Source organism: Eucalyptus grandis, chromosome 11, assembly GCF_016545825.1.
Source record: "Eucalyptus grandis isolate ANBG69807.140 chromosome 11, ASM1654582v1, whole genome shotgun sequence".
Classification (NCBI taxonomy): domain Eukaryota; kingdom Viridiplantae; phylum Streptophyta; class Magnoliopsida; order Myrtales; family Myrtaceae; genus Eucalyptus; species Eucalyptus grandis.
The window spans coordinates 42,109,924-42,130,350 of record NC_052622.1 but is presented as its reverse complement, the minus strand read 5'-3'; the positions used below and the strand labels follow the sequence as shown (position 1 = coordinate 42,130,350).

The 20,427-nt window shown below is 40.7% G+C and overlaps 1 protein-coding gene and 3 long non-coding RNA genes across 6 annotated transcripts in view; 3 read left to right on the top strand and 1 right to left on the bottom strand.

Moving 5' to 3' along the window:
• Positions 1 to 20,427, top strand: part of LOC104431126 — a 59,784-nt gene that overhangs the window by 38,601 nt on the left and 756 nt on the right. The gene's annotated exons all lie outside the window — the stretch shown is intronic.
• Positions 2,280 to 4,726, top strand: LOC104426549. Its single transcript, XR_005547837.1, has 2 exons — positions 2,280 to 2,422; positions 3,694 to 4,726. It is a non-coding gene; the product is annotated as an uncharacterized LOC104426549 (long non-coding RNA).
• On the bottom strand, positions 6,540 to 8,702 carry LOC120290000 (probable receptor-like protein kinase At5g20050). The gene has a single exon (XM_039305568.1). It carries the CDS (start codon positions 8,690 to 8,692, stop codon positions 6,788 to 6,790), a length of 1,905 nt encoding a protein of 634 aa, XP_039161502.1. The 5' UTR covers positions 8,693 to 8,702; the 3' UTR covers positions 6,540 to 6,787.
• On the top strand, positions 13,568 to 19,268 carry LOC120290001. Of its 3 annotated transcripts, XR_005547830.1 has the most exons (6): positions 13,568 to 13,708; positions 13,805 to 14,076; positions 16,797 to 17,111; positions 17,673 to 17,885; positions 18,021 to 18,119; positions 18,606 to 19,268. It is a non-coding gene; the product is annotated as an uncharacterized LOC120290001 (long non-coding RNA). The 3 variants fall into 3 exon arrangements; XR_005547831.1 differs by having other exon boundaries at positions 17,037 to 17,885; XR_005547829.1 differs by having other exon boundaries at positions 16,797 to 17,885.

Sequence of the window (20,427 nt, the reverse complement as noted above, 5' to 3'; positions counted from 1 at the left end):
CATTCAAATTTTGACCACTTAATTTGAAATAAATCTGAGGAGGATTAGTCTCCACTTGAGCAAATAAACCATCACCATTCACAAAAAGCGTAATCATACTGTCAATGGTCCAATTTGTCTCGGAAACACTCGGCATTAATCTTTGTCCAGCCCTCAACTTTTGTCCGAGGACAAGTGAGTCGGTTGGGTGATCAAAGGACTGCCAAACAATTTCATTGTCATTAAACAACACGAGGTTCCCCAAATATGTCAAGTTCAAGCCTACAACGGACTTTCCGGAAGTGTTTGTGGACCAAGCAATCGTACCATCAACATCTTTCAACACCAAGTCGCCTTCAGACGTGAGGTCCAATGTGGCGCCGATTTTTACAGGATTGTTTCGGTTGGCAGACCACACTACTTGTGGACTAGCCAAAGCAATTGAGTCGATACTATCATCAACTTGGACGATGAAAATGGCAAAGAGGTAAGAGTTGCAGTTACCATTACAGTAGAAGCCACAGGCAAAGGCAGGGCTATTAGCTTCTTTGGCTCGGAGAAGAATTGCCTGCACGATCGATCCATCTCTATGTCGGGGGAAGTCACTAGCTGTTGTGTTATTTGTCCACCGTTTTGAAAGCGTGGCAATTGGATAATCATAATCTTGATCTTGAGCGCCAATGAAGTTTGAGAATGGCGATAGCAAAACGAAGGAAAACGAAAGGAAGAAAGAAGGGAGACCACAGAATGAAACCATGGCCGGCAGTGAAACTATAAGCAAAGAGATGATTGAGAAATGGAAGAGAGGAAGAGAGGAGGAAAGAAGATGCAAATGAGAGGCCGACAGTCAACTTTGAGTCAAGATGAAAGCAAAATAGGAAAATTGCACAGGAAGTCCTTACAATAATGTGAACGGACTGTCAAGCGTGATCTTGCAACTATTTCTTTATTTTTATTTTATTTTATTTTTTATTTTTTGGTGGTTTGGCTTGGAAGAAGAGACTTGCACCCCGTCAAACAAGAAACGAAGAACGCGTCTTTGTCCATACGCACCGAAAGTAAGAAAGAAAAGAAGAAGGCTAAAACCAACCGGTCCGACCGGTGGTGTCTAGCCTAATCTTCCCTTTGTCACACCGACCTATGCGTGACTCATCCACCTGCCTTTCTTTCTTCTTCCTTCCTCTTTGTACTCAAAATTGGTACAACACGAAGACAGAAAACGAGAGGGGAAAAAAGATACCAGGTCCAATATCTAAAATGAAAAATGCAATCATGCTCTAAATTTAGGTTGAGTTGAATCTTGATATTGTTTTTTATTGGAAAGAGTACCAGATTTTTTTTTTTCCGGGTTATGCCTTTTTTGATTCGACGTACGCGCACTTAAGTGGTTTTTATAGTAACAATGGCAAATTTCCTATGGGAGGATTTTGTTGAACTTTTCTTTTCATAAAAGATTTAGAAATTGATCATACCAAATCGAAAAGTTTACTGGTCTATTGCATTCTTTGCATAATACTTGAAAATTTTCACTAGGTTTTTCCTCTCGAAGAACTTACTAACCCTGAGCTGAAGTAGTGAAGTCTTTTATTTTTTAAGGAGCATAAAGACCCAATATAAGAAAGATTTACTTTAAAAGTGCCTCCAAAACACTTACTAAGCAACTAAATAAAAAATAAAAATTCATGACTCCTATATGTTGATTGCCATTGTAATATACCCAATTACATTTTGAAGATCGAAGATCCCCTTAATAAAACAAGTACTTAGGATATTCATTAAAATGACCATAAATCAAAATAAAGTTGGTTAATATCAAGTACGAGTTCAAGTTTGAAAACATACCCTTACCTTCGCCGTACATAATATGACGCCCATATAATACACATCACAATCAACAAGAGGAGCCGCTCGGTGATCACCCTCCCTGCCCATTTCTTCATTAACAATAAAATCAACTCATCATTTTTTTCCTACTTAAAAATTAATTTTGTCACCTTCTTCATCATATTTCTTTGCATTTAATATTATCTCCTTTTCTAAGATTAGTTAACAGAATTCTCTAATATATTGATGTCAATGGTTGTGTAAGCTATTCTTATGAAAATAGTGAAAATCCATACGATTTTTTTCTTGATAAAGAGCGTGAGTTATGTTACAAAATCTCCTAATCTAATATAATCCAATCTAATTCACCAATTATATGGGACCAAAAAAAAAAAAAAAAGGATTCACTAATTATTAAAGAGCAGAAAGGTATTCGGATACTTTATCCTGGAAGAGAGAATACAAATAACGTCTGGGCAGAGCAAACGCATTTTCTCCTCTTGTTTTTTTAATTGTCATCCCTGCAACGCACCCCAACTGCTTCCTCGCTCACTTGCTCTGGCTCTCGGCCATTGTTCCTCGGCGCAGCGGCCAACCGGTGATCGAATCGACCCCGAAGGTACTCTCTCCTTGCAGAAGCTCTTTTTAACTCGCTCTGATCGATCGTCGCCCCCGCTTTGATTGATCGTTTCATGCATCATAAGAAGTTTTTCCTCCCACTGAGTTGGTGATCGCCGGGTTGAGGTCGGTTGATCCTATTTTGTCGCGTGGATGGCGATTCTAAACAGTGTCCGTCGGTAATTTATTGGTCATGGAAGTTGCTATTTAGAACCCTTCACCTTGTTGTTTTCATCTTTCTCCTAGGCTATATGCCAGAGCTTCGCTGTTATGAGTACTTAACAAGTTACACCATCAGTTACAAGTTCCGCTCTCTCTCTCTCTCTCTCTCTCTCTCTCTCTCTCTACCTCTGTCTTTGAGTGGAAGTCAGGGTAGTGGATTATTGATACCAGGACGGTTTCTTTGTGGGGAGGGTTTAAAACGATTACCTTACGCGGTGATCATTTAAAATGTCGTTGAATGTTTAAACCGAACATTCTGGGTCAATTGATGCTCCAATGAAGATTGAAAGGAGGGTGGACAAGGACAGCTGTTGCTCTTTGTATCTTTAGTTCTAACTCTGTGATATGATGGCAAAAATGAAATCACGTGGATTAACACGACCAGTACTATTCATTCTAATTTTCTTCACCTAACATTCTCTTTACAGTGTCTCTATGCAAAATCAATGGCAACGATGATCAATAAATTTCTCAAATAGAAAGCCAGTTGGTTAGGCTTTGGACTATCAAGTGACCTCCAAGAGGCCTTCAAATTAGCAGCGCCTATTGAACACAAAGAATGCCCACTTGTGCTTTTTTCTGAACATCTGCTGGTTTATTCTGTCTAATGTGGACATTTTTTACCAATTAGATACTCAAATAGAAAGCCCTTCTCTTAGGCTCGAGAGTATATTAACATCTTCACATAGGCCAACAAGTATATCGCAGTGATTATATATAATAAGTACATGCCCGGTTCTTATGGTTTTGTGGTTATGTACCAATTTCATGTCAATTCAAGTGGACATAGTTTTTACTTAATCATTGTTTTATGATGCACATAATAGTGTACATTTGATTTAGTTTTTCATTATGCCTGATGGATGTAAATTGCAAAAAATACAGCAGTCATCGAAAAGAAAATCACAGAGGGTGTCCTAGTGCATAGACTAGGCTTATAGTACCTTCCGGCCCTAATGTTACAAGCATGATGTCTTGATATCATTGAGACCTAGAGTTAAATTGAATTACCTTTGGCATCGACTGGGTTTGCCTGTTTCTGTCGTGCAGGTTTTGTTGGGTACAGATGGTATGATTTTCCTTGCTTGACTTTTATTATATGGAGAATTTGGAAGGACACGTCTTCATATGCAGGTGAGGATTGTTGGATCGTGTGGTACCCACCTACATGACTCTCTCTCTCTCTCTCTCTCTCTCTCTCTCTGAGAAATTCTCGTTTGAGTCCCCTTTTCAGTCATGTTTGAGTTGATAAATACAGGTGCTCAAGAGGTTATGTAGCCTTCTCTTCATTTTTCAGAATAAAACAGGTTATGTAGTCTTCATTTTACTTCAATTGGTAGTTATTTTGGAGGGGCTTTGTTTAGTTAGATGTTGATGACTAGTTTTAGCTTAGTCATAGCCTTTGCTTTGTACATTCTGAACTGCAAATGGCGATGCAGGCCCTCTTTTGATTTATCAGGTGATTGAAGAAGCTACCTAATTTGATTGTGTGATCCCATTTTCTGGACTTTATGGTGCTCTGCTTCCTTGGATGGTTTTTCGATGGTCTGGTTGCCGGGATATTAATGATCTTTAATATAGTAGGACTTTTCAATTTCCTCTGATCAATATAGATCTCCACAACTCAACTTATTCCACAGGGTTCTAGTTGTACATTACTACTGTCTGGTATTCGAAGGGAAGCTTATTACAATGAGGATTTTCCTGACTAGCTCTGGTCCTTCAGATCTTCGTGCACTCCTATGGAAGTTCCGTTTATTGTGGCGATACTCTCCTGTAGTGTTGAGGACTGGGAGTTAGTAACCCTTTAACAAGAAGTGGAATAATGCTTTCCTGGTGGGCTCCTTATTAGAGGGCCTTGTGAGATCCAATTGAGTTTCCAATGAGCAATTGGCTTTTGCATTGGTGTGATCATTAATTCAAAATCAAGGGGCCTGATGTTGTGAGATGAGATAGTTATCACCCTCTGTGGAGATGCATGTGGTCCTGATTGTAGGATACATCCGATTGTCTAGCTATGACTTCTCAAACCATTGTTCATCAGATTTTGGCTAAACTAATTTTGCAGCAGCGTTTTCTCTTAGCTTGATGATGGTTGTATCCAGGAAGTCCTGTTGACCATGTTCACAAGGCTCCGCCTTTCTAGGAGTTTCTCCGTCTGTTTGTATTAGTAAACACACATGCTTGAAGAAAAGATAGTGATCACCCTGGCTCTGTTGGTGGGCTTTTTGATGGTTGTTTTGTAAATATTGGAGAGACATGTACTTTATACTATGTGCTCCTCATGGAGAATAGATGTAACAATCTTACAGGGACTGAAAATGTGAGCAGTATTTGGAAATTTTTTTATACTCTATGTAACTTGTAAGAAGTTTGTCAATTCCATTATCAGGTTGCTTAACAGCTTACTTCTCCAGAGAAATGGAAAAATAGTCATTAAGTCAAAATCTTACACGGTAAACCTTGATTCACTCATAACTAAAACAGCAAGGGTTTTTTAGTGTGGCTTGGCATTTTCTAATATTTATATTTGTTCTGTCTTGATATTCTGTTCCTTAATGTTAATGAATTAATGAGCCCTCTGTGTGTGGCTGTATGCACTTCTAGCTCTCCATTTGTCCAATATCTGTTGCATAAACTATCGGGAAGAAAATGTTACAGCATTTTGTAATTGTCTCTTACTTTGAGCTTCATAGCCATATGGAGACTACCATGACATCTTTTAGGGAAACAAGCGAAGAAAAGAATGCTGCTGTGTCTCTTTATACTTCTGCTTTTTGCATGGCAAGCTGACACTGTGCAACAAGAGTAAACTCCTCTTTTATAAGCTGGATCCAGTTTGGGCTACTGTAAAGAAAGAAATGGACCACTGGCTATTGATATTAAATATGCTGTATTTCTGATGCTTATGCATTGCAAACGGTCTTATGTTATGCTTGAGATGTCTCGGGAAGTCATAGGCCATATGTCGTCTTCTTTCTTCCTCTCAGCCTTCTTTCTGCTCGCGTACAGTTTTTATTTTTATAATCACATCAGTTTTATTGTCTTGTCGTATACTTTTTGGGGATGTTATGTACTGATTATCGTTTCTCTGTGCGATTTGTGATGACTTACTATGGCCACTCTGATTCGGAGACTTCAAGAAGAGGAGAAGGCGAAGGGCGCAAATGCAGAGGAATTGGAAGAAGAAGAAATATTTCCGTCGCTAGTGAGTTTGTGCAAGGAAGAGGGAGGACTTTGGAGCTCAGGCCAATGGGTGAGCTCCACGTGGGCTCTGGTTTGTTGACCTGCCGCTATCAGATCGAATCAAGAGAATCAAGAGGTGCCACGGCATGGCAGCGGGCCATGTCAGATCGCTTTGAACTTTGGTTAATTGTGCGAGCAGTTTCGGGACCAATTAAGACCCGGACCAGCTTCTTATACCTGGATAAATTTGATGGATCAGCACGCTTGGATCATGATGATTAAAGACTGGAAAAGCCGAGGTTATTGCAAATGATCAGCATTTTTAAAGATTGAAAAGTCGAATCTTGAATGCCCAAACATGTCAGCTCTTTATTTTTGGCAAACATATGCCTCGAAACGATCTCCATAGATCCTTAAAAAGCTGGTAGTTAAGATTATTAACCTAGGATGTATTAGGAGTCACAAGGAAAAATTCGAACTTATCAATGCTGAAATTCTCCTATTATCTTTATCGGTTTTAATTGTACTGCTTGTAGAATGGACTAAAAAATAGATCATTAATTTTGAAATGAGGAAGACACGGAGGTAAAGTCATTGAATCCGAAAGATATTAGGTGTTGAAACCAAAAAGCAAATGAGATTTGGAACCATGACATGGTAAAGCTGCCAAAAGACATTACAAGTAGCTGACTAGTCTTTTAGCAGCATTTTACACGGATGACTTAAGACACAACAAACTTGAGTACGATTAGTTTCTACATAAGCAATAAAACTTAATTGCAACATAAGTTATGGCAAAGTTCACTCATTGGCAAAGTGAAAATGAGAAATGATATCATGCCATGGGCTTTTTTTTTTGGGGGTCTGAAAAAGAGAATGACAAGCCATAGTCCTCACAGATCGAAAAATTCAATTGCCCATACTTTTTACGAAGAAAAGTTATTATAACCTTGCTGCCTTATCGTGGACCGCTTAGGACTGAGGGCAATAATGCAGTGGCAGCATTGAATTCAACATCCATGGGATCGAATCTTGCTGCTCCACTAGTTGAAGGCTGAGCAAAGAAGTCATAATCCAAGTCTTCTTGAACTTCCACGATGCCCTCTAACGCCTTGATGACCACGGACATGGAAGGCCTCTTCATATAGTCTCCTTGCAAGCACCATGCGGCAATCCTCATCATTCTCACAGCATGCAGTCCGTTTAGTTGCATGTCACCACTAGACTTATCCACAATGTCCAACAATCGTTCCTCTTCTGCCTTTCGCTTAAAAAGGCTGAGTAAATTCATGTCTTTTTCATCTAGACAGCGATCGAAGATTTTTCTCCCACACACTATCTCCAAGATTACCACGCCAAAGCTATACACGTCGACCTTTTCGGTGATTGCTGCACTCAGCCACTCGGGGGCCAAATAACCTGGAGTTCCTCTCATGGTTGTGAAAACTTGGCTTTGGTCCCTGTCTATCAACTTGGATAACCCAAAATCAGCAACCTTAGCATTGAAATTTCCATCCAAGAGGATATTTTGAGGTTTAATGTCTAAGTGAACTATCTTCTGTCTGCACTCTTCATGAAGATAATTGAGTCCTTGTGCTATATCGAGAATTATCTTCTTCCTTTGTTGCCAATCGAGAACACATTCATTGGATTTGTGAAAGATCCATCTATCTAGTGACCCATTTGACATGTACTCATAGATAAGGAGCCTGTGGGATTTCTGAGCGCAAAATCCTACAAGTCTTACCAAGTTCACGTGATGGATTCTGCCAATAGTCTCAACTTCGGCTAGAAAGGATTTCTTAACTTGCCCAAAACCATCTAGGCGTTTCACTGCAACCTTTGTGCCGTCACTTAGAGTACCTTCGAAAACAGAACCAAAACCACCTTCGCCGAGCTTTTTATTGAATCCGTTTGTGATGGTTTCTAGATCGTTGTATGCGAATCTATTAAGCACTTCGGGTACTTGATCAAGGTAATCCTCCTCTGCTTGATTATCATCTCTCTTTTGAACAAACAAAACTATGGCTACGATCAAAATCATCATGGTAAAGAGAGCTCCAAGGCTGGACCCAAGTATTTTAGGGAGACGGTTGCTCATAGGATTGTCAACTGGAGTATAAGGAGCTTCATTGGTCAAATTTTGTACTTTGTTCAAATTTTGTACTTTGAGGAAAGCAGTAGAATTATAAAGACTTGTTTCCTTGTCAATGTTCATAAGTGAAAATACCTGAGTTGGTAAGTAACAACTACCGTTAGTGCGATTCGATTCATATTGAAATATAGCTGCTTTGCATGAACAATTCTTTGCACAAGCCTCTTTACAACTTGAAGCATCTATATGCTCGAGATTTGGAGTGAAACTAAAATACGCGATATTTTCTTGCTCCAGAAGACTTTGTTGTTGTGAAGCCCCACAAGACAACAGACCATTCTCGAAACACCCAAGCTGAGGCTGCCTAGCATCTACTGGCTGGAAGTAGCTCGTGCCCCCACTTGAAGCCGGACAACTACATTGCCCATTGGAACAAATTCCATATTGCCCACACGGCGTCGGATAGGCACAGTCATCGAGATACCATTTGAAAAGATCGGCCACTTCTACGCTCCCAGACTCATACGCTCTCAAATGCCCATCTGAGCCTAGCGTCATGTGTTGTTTTGAAGATGCCGAAGGGATTGAAAACAAGCTCCCATTCGAGGTAGAATTTGAGAACCAAGACAAGCTTCCATTTACAAACTCAACATATGAAATCTTGATACTTGTATCCCAAGTGTTAGCTTCGAAGTTGAAATAGATTTGAGGAGGATTAGTCTCCACTTGAGCAGATAAACCATCGCCATTCACGGAAATCGTAATCATATCGTCAATGGTCCAATTTGTCTCGGAAATACTCTGCGTCAATCTTTGCCCATGCCTCAACTTTTGTCCGAGGACAAGTGAGTCGGTTGGGTGATCAAAGGACTGCCAAACTGTCGCATTGTCCTTATCAAACAATACGAGGTTCCCCAAATCTGTCAAGTTCAGGCCTACAACGGGCTTTGCAGAAGTGTTTGTGGACCAAGCAACCGTACCATCAGCATCTTTCAACACCAAATCGCCTTCAGGCGTGAGCTCCAATGTCGCGCCAATCTTTATGGGATTGTTTCGATTGGCAGACCACACTACTCGTGGACCTTCGCGCGGTCCCACATTAGAAGCATCGACAACTGGGAAGATTAGAACAGCAAAGAGGTAAGAGGTGCAGTTACCTTCGCAATAGAAGCCGCAGGAGTAGTAGGAAGTAACTCCTTTGCCTCGGAATAGAATTTCCTGCACGAACGATCCAGGATCACCACTATATGGCAGGTAGTCATTAGATGTTGCGTTAATCGTCCACTGTGTTGAAAGCGTGGCAATTGGATAATCAGAATCTTGATCTTGAGCGCCAATGAAGTTTGAGAATGGCAATAGCAAAACGAAGGAAAAGGAAAGGAAGAAAGAAGGGAGACTGCTGCAGAGTAAAACCATGGTCTGCAGTGAAACTCTGAGCAGAGAGATGCTTGAGAAATGGAAGAGAGGAGGAAAGAAGATGCAAATAATAGACTGACGACTTTGAGTCAAGATGAAAGCGAAACATGAAAATTGCACAGGAAGTCCTTTCAATAAAATGAGTGGAAGGCATTCCAGCGTGATCCGCATGTCGAGCATCAAGAAGAGACTTGCAATCTTCCTTTAATTTTTTAATTGTTTCTTTTTGTGGTTTGGGTTGGAAGAAGAGACTTGCAACCCGTCAAACAAGAAACGAAGTACGCGTCTTTGCCCAAATGCAAAAAAAAAAGAGTAAGAAATAAAAGAAGAAAGGCCAAAAGCAACCAGTCCGACCAGAGGTGTTTATCCTAATCTTCCCTTTGCCGCACCTACATTATCCGCGTGACGCATCCGCCTATCTTTCTTCTTCTTTTCTCTTGTACTCGGAAAAAAATGCCTTTCGCTGGTTTAGTAAAAGATTTAGAATTTTTTTTTAAAGAACATAAGGACTCGACATAAAAAAGATTTACTTAGAAAGTACCTCAAAAACACTTATTAAGCAGTTAAATAAAAAAAATATCGTGACTCCCAATACATTGATTGTCATCATAATATACTCGATGACACATCGAAGATCAAATATTCTCTTAATAAATATATTTAACAAGAACTCAAGATATTTATTAAAATGACTATAAATCAAAATAAAATTTGTTGATATCAAATACTAGTTCAAGTTTGAAAATAGACCATTACCTTCGCCATACATTAATATGACACACAATACACATTACAATCAACACAAGAGCCACCTGGTCATCACCCCTCCCCGTCCATTTCTTTGTCAAAAATAAAATCAACCTCGTCAATTTTTTTCCTACCTAGAAATTAACTTGGTTACTTTCTTCATCATGTTTCTTTGCATTTAATTTTATCATGTTTTCTAAGATTGGTTAACCGAATTTTCTAATGTATTAATGCCAATTATTATTTTGTCAATGGTTATGTAAGCTATTCTTACAAAAATAGTAAAATTTCATACTATTTTTTTCTCGATATAGAGCGTGAGCTATGTTACATAATCTCCTAATTTAATCTAATCTAACCTAATTCACCAATTATATTCGACCAAAAAAAAAAAGATTCACTAATTATTAAAGAGCTGAAAGGTATTTGGACACGTGCCCCGGAAGAGCAAATACAATAATGTCAGGGCAGAGCAAACAAATTCTCACATCTTGTTTTTGTAATTATCATCTCTGCAACGAACCCAAATGCTTCCATAGTCACTGTCTGGCTGGACAAAATCTGTCTGTCTGTCTCTCTCTCTCTCTCTCTCTCTCTCTCTCTCTCTCTCTCTCTCTCTCACTTCCTCGCTAGCGGCAGCGACCTGCGATTGAATCAACCTCGAAGGTAGAGGTACTCTCTCCCACGGAAGCTCTTTGAAATCGCTTCGATCGATCGTCGCCCGGCGCCAACACCCCCCCTTTCCCCATTTCTCCTCTCTCTTTAATTGATTGTTTCATGCATCATAAGAAGTTTTCCTCCCACTGAGTTGGATCGCTGGGCTGAGGTCGGTTGATCCTATTTTCTCGCGTGGATGGCGATTCTAAACAGTGTTTGTCGGTACGTTATTGGTCATGGAAGTTGCTATTTAGAACCCTTTACCTTGTTGTTTCCATCTTTCTCCTAGGCTATATGCTAGAGCTTCGCTGTTATGAATACTTAAGAAGTTACACCATCAGTTACAAGTTCCGCTCTCTCTCTCTCTCTCTTCCCCTCTCTGGCTCTGTCTTTGAGTGGAAGTCAGCTTAATGGATTATTGACACCAGGAAGTTTTCTATATGGGGAGGGTATGATACGATTACCTTACGCAATGATCATTTCAAATGTCGTGGAATGTTTTTTTTTTTTTTTGGTCTATAACACTGCTGGCATTCAAGATAACTGAAGTTTACAATCTGGTAGATAAAGCATCCGCATAAACATATCCAGCAATACAAGCGGAGGAAAAAAGAAACCAGTTTTGGGCCGAAGCTGAGGTATGGGCCTTCGCAGCCCAATCGGCAGCTAGGTTAGCTTCATGCCGATAGTGTTGCAACCTAAGGTTTGAGAAGTTGGAAAGTAAGGCCCCGTTTGGCAACACTCCAAACGGTGACTAATTCGATTTTTGTTCCCGAATCGGTTTAGGACGAGAATCGCGTTTGGTAAAAATTTTGTTCGGGAACAAATTTGTTCCAGAATCAATTTTGGAGTAGATTTGAGAATAAAAAAAAAATTGATTCTACGTCCGAGCATCAAAAAAAAGAATCAACACGATAAAACTCTTCTTCTTTCCTTCCGCCATCACGCGACTGTCGCCCACCGCCGCCCGCCGCCGTCTTCCACCGCTCACCACCTCCCCGCCGCGCCGGTCGCCGGCCGCTGGTCCGGCGAGCTCGCCCGGCCACCGGCGAGGTCCGGCGAGCTCGCTAGAGGCTCGCCCAGCCATTGGCGAGCCTCGCCGGGCCGGGCGAGGCCCGCCCGGCCACCGGCCGAGCTCGCGCTAGCTCCGACCGGGGGCCAAGCGGGCCTCGCCCAGCCCCGGCGAGGCCCGCCATCCACGGCGACGCTCGGCCTCGCCAGATCTGGCGAGGCCGAGCCTCGGCGAGGCTGGGCGAGCGTCGCCGGCAGCTGGGCGAGGCTGCCGGCGACGCTCGGCCGACGAGGGCCAGCCTCGCGAGGGCGGCGACGCTCCGTGAGGTCGCGGCCCTCATCCGGCCGGTCGCCGGTCGGCGACCGGCCACAAGAAGAAAAGAAAAATAGGAGAAAAGGAAAAAATGAAAGAAAAAATGAAAAAGAAAAGGAAAAAAGGTAAAAAAAAAAAAAAAGTAGATAAAAAGTAGAAAAAATTATTTAAAAAAAATAATAATTTGGAAGAATCAATTGACACGTTATCAAACACAATTCTATTCAGAATCAAAAATTTTATACGATTACCAAACACGTTTTTTACTCAAAATTAGTTAGGAACAGAATCATTGCCAAACGCACCCTAAGGGGCTGCATGGTAACATTCATGTTCTTTTTTTGTTCCAGGGAACAAAAATAAAAAATGTTTTGTTAGGGAACAGTTTTGAACAAAAGAACGTGTTTGATAACGTTTGTTCCGAGAATAAAAAATGAATAGAAACACGTTTGGTAAATTTTATTCTTTTTTGTTTCTTTTAATTTTTAAATATTTTTATTTTCTTTTTCCTTTCTTTTTTTTTTTTTCTTCTTTCGGCCGGTAGCCTCGCCAGATCCGGCGACGCTCCGGCGAGGTCGCCGACCCTCGACGGCGTCGCCGGCCCTCGTCGGCGTTGCCGGCCAAAAAAAAAAGAAGAAGAAAAGAAGAAGAAAAGAGAAGAGAGAGAAGAAGAAGTGTTTCTTCAAAATCGTTTATGGAACAATAAGTAAGTTTTTTTGTTTCTTTTTTTTTGTTTCAATTTTGTTCCAGAACAAAAAAACAAAAAGGAACAAACGCAACCAAACGCGTTTGTTCCTTTTTTGTTCAAGGGAACAAAAACAAAAAAGTGTTCTAAAAACGAGAAACAAATAATAAAAACATGTAGGCCCATAAGGGGCTGCATGGTAACGTTCTTGTTCTTTTTTTGTTCTAGGGAACATAAAAAAAAAAAAGTGTTTGTTCCGAGGAACGAGTTTTTGAACAAAAGAACCCGTTTGGTAACGTTTGTTCCGGAATAAAAAATGAATAGAAACACGTTTGGTAAATTTTAATCTTTTTTTGTTTCTTTTAATTTTTTTAATATTTTTATTTTATGTTTTCTTCTTTTGCAGTCGCCGGCCTCCAGTGACCGGCCGACGGTTGAGCGGCGGCCTCGCCTAGATCCGGCGAGGCCGAGCGTCGCTCAGCCATGGCGAGGCTCGGCGTCGCCGGCGCGGCGAGGCCGAGCCTCGCCGAGGGGCGGCGACGCTCCGGCGAGGTCGCCGACCCTCAACGGCGTCGTCGGCCCTCGACGGCCGGTCGCCGGCCATGGCCGAGGCCGCGATCGCCAAAAAAAAAAAGAACAAGAAAAGAAGAAGAAAAGAGAAGAGAGAGAAGAAGAAGTGTTTCTTCAAAATCGTTTTGGAACAAGAAGTAAGTTTTTTTGTTTCTTTTTTTTGTTTCAATTTTGTTCCAAGAACAAAAAAACAAAAAAATTGTTCAACAGAAACAAAGAATAAAAACATGCGGGCCCGAAAGCGACAGCCTCGTCGATGATGGCACGGCTCTCCCACGGAGGCGATCTCACACCCTGCACCACTTCAACAAGATTGAGACAATCGGATTCTACCTCCAAATTTGCGTCATGGAGTTGTTGTCAAAGTAGATGGCGAAGGGAAAATGTAAGAGCATGAACTTCTATTTCAAAGGCTGGTTGTGCTGGTACTCGGCTTGATAATAAATCGGTGAGTCTGCCATTGTGATCTCGAAAAATACAGGCGATCGACCCCTCGTTGCCACCCGCCTTAAAGCTTCCATCAATATTGCATTTGAGGGTACCCAGCTCCGGAGGACGACGGAGTTGAGCTGGATCGAAGAGAGGGAAGACCAAAGCTCTGTCGAGATGTAGCAGATGAGATCTGGTATGTACTGGTAAGAGCAATAGTTGTCTGTACAGCGAGGGAGGAATCCGGGAGCTGATTGCGAAAAATAAAGTTATTCCGCATCCGCCAGATCTGCCAAAGGATGTTAGCAACAAGCGCGAATCCAGGTGAGTGCTGAGGTGATTTAGCCCTTTCTGTAAGCCAGGAATTTAACTGGGTAATTGTGAGCGATGAATTCCGAAGATTGATCTGTGGGGATGACCAAATAGCACGGGTCCATGTACATTGGACAAATATAAGTTCTAGGGTTTCAGGAACATTTTGTTGACATAGATGACATATAGGATTGGTGATGATATGACGCTGAAACAGATTTGCTTTGGAAGCTAGGGCATTGTGACAAACAGACCATAGGAAAGATTTGATTTTTGGTTCTATTTTCATGGCCCAGATACTTTTCCATAATACTGTCGAGTGCTGATTAGATGTGGCTGCTCTGGTGTTGTTTTGATTGCTGAGTGATTGCATGACAGTATGGTAGTTGCTTCTGACCGTATGAGTTCCATCCTTTGTGGCTGACCAAATCAATTTATCTTCTGAGTAAAGAGGTCTTACTGGGATAGTAAGCACTTCTTCAGTAATCTGATCTCCGAAGAACTGTTGGAGCAGAGAATGGTTCCAATTGTGGTGGATCGGATCAATAAGATCTGCCACCATAATAGGTTCTTCTTTAGATTTAGGTCCATGGAGAATACCCATTGGTAACCACCGATCTCCACGGATTATGATATTGTTACCATTACCAACCGACCAGCGAACATGAGATAGAATAGCATCTCTACCCATAAGTATGCTTTGCCATCCTCAGGATGGCCGAGATCCTCTAATAACATATAGGAAATCCATCGAGTGAAAATGAAGGCCCTTAAATAAATGGCTCCACAAAGATTGAGGCTGATGAAGCAACCGCCAAGCCTGCTTTCCAAGCATTGCTCGATTAAATGCAATAAGGTCTTGGAAACCCAATCCACCTTGATCTTTTCTGTTTTTCATTACTTCCCACCTTTGCCAATGGATACCCATTGTATTATGATCATTTCTCCACCAGAAACGAGCAATTCGTTGTTCAATAGATTTACAAACCGAAAGAGGTAACTTAAATATAGACATTGCATAATGTGGAATAGATTGACCAACAGATTTAATGAGAACTTCCTTACTCCCCTTTGAAATATATTTCTCTTTCCATCCCTCCAACTTGGTGTTGACTCTTCCAAGTAACCAGGAAAACATTTCCTTCTTTGATCAGCCCCATTCTGCTGGTATGCCTAAGTATTTGTCATATCTTTGCAAGATAGGAGTTCGGAGTTGCCTAGATATATTTTCCTGAAGAGTAAGAGGGCAATTTCTGCTGAAAATCATACTTGACTTGTTGCGATTAACTTGTTGTCCGGTAGCTGAACAATACACATTTAAAATGTTTGCTAAGTTCTGACACTCTTGAACACAACGAGTCAGGGAAAAAATCGCATCATCAGCAAAAAATAGATGGGATAGGGTAGGACACCATCTATTTAACCGAATACCCTTAATGTGACCTATACTAATAGCTTGAGTAATAAGAGTGGATAGAACATTAGCCATTAGTATAAAAATATAAGGCGATAAGGGGTCGCCACAGCGGAGGCCACGAGATGGAAAGAAAAAAGGCAACTGCTCACCATTAAACTTCACACTAAAAGGTACTGTGGTGATACACTTTGCATAATCCAGCCAACCCATCTTTGATGAAATCCCAATTTAAAGAGGTAATCATGGAGGAAATCCCATTCAACTCTTTTGTAGGCCTTTTTCATATCTGTTTTCAATATTGCATTGAATTTACTAACCCTCTTTCTGGACTTAAAGTAATGAAGGACCTCCTGGACGATGAGAATATTATCCTGAATCTGTCTCCCCTTCACAAAGCTGATTGTTCTTTAAAATCAGAATATTTAGCCATGGTTTGAGACGGTTTGCAAGTACCTTTGATATAACTTTATATGCAAAATTGCATAAGCTGATAATGCGATATTGCTCGAGCTTTTCAGGTTGGGTAGTTTTGGGAATCAACGTAATAAGCATTTGACTTAGACCCCCTAGGCATAACCCCTGACGTAAAAAAATTCTGAACCAGAAGGAAAAGATCTTCCTTGACTATTTCCCAATGTTTTTGATAAAATAAACCGTTTAAACCATCGGGGCCAAGGGCTTTTTGTAGATCCCATCTGAAAGGTAGCTTGTCGAACCTCATCCATAGTAAGTGAAGTAGTCAGCTGATCATTCATTTCACGGGTGACTATCTGATTGCACTGATCCAGTAAAGGTTCATAGTTCCTATAACCATATGTTGTATATAAACGTGAGAAGAAAGAGGCCATCATGTCTTGAAGGATGGGTGGATCACGAATCCATTGCTGATCATCTAATTGCAGCATAGTAATTCGATTTCTTTGTCTTCGCTGAATTGTGGATGCATTGAAAAAATGTGTATTTTTATCACCCCCTTTCAGCCATTGAATCCTGGATCGTAGAGCCCAGTATTGCTCTTCTTGTGTCCAAGTGCGACGAATTTCATCTTTGAATTTTGATGCCTCTACTCTGTCATAATTATAATTTGGCTGGTTCATAAAGTTCTGCAATTGATTCTGTAAGGTCAGCAAATTTTTATGTCTATTGGAAATCTTTTTTCGACTCCATACAATCAAAGCTTTGGTTACTCTCTCCACTTTAGTAAGAAAACAAGAGTATGAATGACAGATTGTGTTCCACACCCTAAAGATAACATCATTGCATTCCTCATCCTCGTTCCAATAACTCTAAAAAAGAAATGGTTTTCTTGTTTTAGGATAAGATGCTGAAGTATTAATGAGGATAGGACTATGGTCAGATCCGACTGCTGGAAATGCATAAATTTCTGCCCCGGGAAACAAGAATTGCCATTCCATAGTGTATACCACCCGGTCCAATTTTTCCTTAACCAATTCTTCCCCCTCTCTATTGTTCATCCATGTGTACTTACAACCATTGCTTTCTAACTCAGTAAAAGCACAATCATTAAGGACAGCTCTGAATGACATCATTCTAGATTGGTTAGCAGGTCTTTTCCGCATCTTTTCCCAAGGATAGCGAAGTTCATCAAAATCTCCCGCACATATCAAAGGTAAAGTATTAGTAGAATGTATCTGTCTAAGCTCTTTCCATACAAGTAAACATTGTTGATAGTTAGTCAGAGCATGAATAAAAGTAAGTTGTATAGATCTCCCTCCTTGTTGAAAGCTACCGCTCAAGTCCAAAACAGTGCTAATCCACCAACAAGACCCACCGGGTTGAGAATATGAGAATGTTCGAACTTTAAACATCTTTGAATTTGAAGAAGCTTGGCCTCAGGGTTCTTAGTTTCCTTTAAAAAAATTACCGTGGGTTTTTCTTTGGCCTTCATGGCCTTGAGAGCCTAAACTGTCAGGGGGTTGCCCAACCCCTAACAGTTCCAGCATAGTATCTTCATTTGTCTACTGGTGGCTGTTTGGGCCAGTCACCAAAGCCCGAACTCCCGCTTCATCTGCTGTAAAGATAGGAGTATCCATAAGAGTTGAGTCATCCTGATCTTCTATGATCACACCTCTAGTAGCATACGGGTTGAACCTTCTCTATTTTTTGACAGAACCCAATTTTGGCGTCGATCTGGTATTCTTAAGCTTTTTTGTGGTTTGTATATCCATAGGCTCAATCTGAATGGCTTTCAATTTTGATTTGACTGGTATAAGTGCTGTATGGAGAGAGGGTTGGTGCACAACAGGACGTTGATGGAGCTGTTGATCAGGTTCTTCCTCTGGTACTGTGGATCTGTTGACTGAACTGGGTCTATTAGCTGCCATTATAGAAGGTGGTAGTGGCAATAAGGGAATTGCGGGAATCTGTGGAGGCGGCGCTTCAGGTACAGCCTCTTCAGTTTGTTCTGACTTGTCTGGTGGACCATAAAATATTTTCCAATATGGGCTGTTGTCCTTGACTTCAGCCCGGAGCCACTGACCATATGACATCTTCTTTTTACCCTCATGTTTTGCTTTAGTATATGGAATTTCCTTACAATACATCGCGTAGTGCCCAAGTTTTCCACAAGAGTAGCAAAAGTGCGATGGACGTTCGTAACGGAAATCAAGCCAAATAGGTTTGCCATCTATCTGAATCAACTTCCCTGTTTTAAGAGGTTCTTGTAAATCTATGTTTAATTTAACTCGACCTGTTCTGGATGAACCACCTTCCTTTGAGTCAACCTTAGCTTCAATTACCCGACCCAAATGTTGCACTGCCTTGCTAATCATATGAACGCAACACCATTCTAGAGGTAAGCCAAATACCTATACCCAAAAGGCACAAGTAGAGAAGTCGTAGCAATGTAATGGTGTGTTAGGAGTCCAAAGTTTGAATATAACTAAGTGGCCTGAGAATAACCAAGGCCCCCCATCAAGAATGTGTTTTCTGTCGGCCTGAGATTGAAATTTCGTCACATATATACCTGTCTCATGCTGTGAAATGTCCACTAATTAAGTTCGCCAGGCTTGTTTCAGTGTGCTCTGGAATGCTTGAAAGTTGATTGAAGGATTGGAGAGAATTTTGCCAATAAGAGTTAACTTACATTCCTCTAATGTTTCAGGTGAAGGTTTGTCATCCCAGTCTTAAATAATTTGTTCAGTGGTTAGGCAACCCAATCTAAAGCAGAGAGCTACCAGCCGCGAGGAATCGACATGGGCTGCCGAAGCCATCCAAAGTGAAGAAAAAGGAAAGGACAATACTTGCTAAAACACCGGAAAGCCACAAGACGACTAGGCAAACTGTTGAAGTACACAATGCAACAAGTGATGAAGCAAAGGAAACCAAGACAACGAAGTACGCTGACCTTCGACCTCGAGTAACTACAATTCCACATTCTTGAAGCAGATAGAGTTCAATCGAGGGCATGTAGAACTAACTAGGGAGAATCGCTGGAAGGAAGAAGGGCCCAGTGCAACATCAGTGGCTGATGAAGCTAAAGGCGACGAGAAAAACTACCAAACTTCAAGCGGATGGAGAAGTGACGGTGGAAAAAGGGCATAAAACCAAGATGTTAGGGTTAGAAAAGGCTACCAGAAGGTAGAAAAGACTCTACATGGCGAGAGAGGTTTTTTCATGAAAAGGTTGTAGTCTGAATAGGTACTAACTCTAAACATTTGAAATATGCAATAGGTGACATATAATGTCGTGGAATGTTTAAACCGAACTTTATTGATGCTACAATGAAGTTTGAAAGGAGGGGGGGACAAGGACAGCGGTTGCTCTATGCATCTTTTTTCCAACTCCGTACTATCATGGCAAAAATGAAAACACTAAATTAACACAACCAATACTATTCATTCTAATTTTCTTCATCTAACATTCTCTTTCCAATGTCTATTTGCAAAATCAATGGCAACGATGATCAATAAATTTCTCAAATAGAAAGCCAGTTGCTTAGGCTTTAGACTATCATGTGACCTCCAAGAGGCCTTCAAATTAGCAGCGCCTATTGAACACAAAAAATGCCCACTTGTGCTTTTTTCTGAACATCTGCTTTTGTCTAATATGGACATCTTTTTTTCCAATTAGATACCCAAACAGAAAGTCCTTCTTTAGGTTTGAAAGTATATTAACATCTTCACATAGACCAACAAGTATATCGCAATGATTATATATAATAAGTACCTGCCCAGAGCTTATGGTTTTCTTGGTTATCAACCAGTTTCATATCAATTGAAGTGGACGTAATTTTTACTTCATCATCGTTTTATGATGCACATAAAAAGAGTCCGGGATACCTAGAGTGCAAAAAATTTACACAAGGAAATTTAAGTGCTAAAAGTTAGGAAATAAATGCCAAAATCGAAGTAAAATGGAGTGTCGATGGCAAAAAAAATCCGGCCAAAACGCTAACGTGACGATTTTCCAATGAGCTAAGTGCAAAACAACGTCATTTTGCACACTTACGTGATTAGATTAGTGTCAAAACGACGTCGTTTTGCTGCTAACATGGGTAAATAATTAATATAAAAATTAATTAAATTCAATTTAAAACCAAATTAAGAAAAAAGGTAAGGAGGAAGATGAACAGCAACCGACGGCTAGGGCTCAGCGACCTCGACCGACCCTCCCCCACCTTCTTGGCGACGGCGAGGAGGCGGCGACAGCGAGTGCCGAGCCCTTAGCTACCGGCTGCTATTCATCTTCCTTCTTCTTTATATATATGGTTTTAAATTTGATTTAATTAATTTTTATATTAAAATTCTTTAAGTGCTAAAACAATATCGTTTTTGTGTTTCTTTGCTGAGTCAACCTTCCAGCGAGTGACGTAAGAGAGCAAAATTAATAAAAAAAATTGCCACATAAGAGTCCTAACGGGATTCACCGGATGTGGTACTAAAGTGTCCCATTTTCAAAAAAAGTGACACTTAAGTGTCACTTTC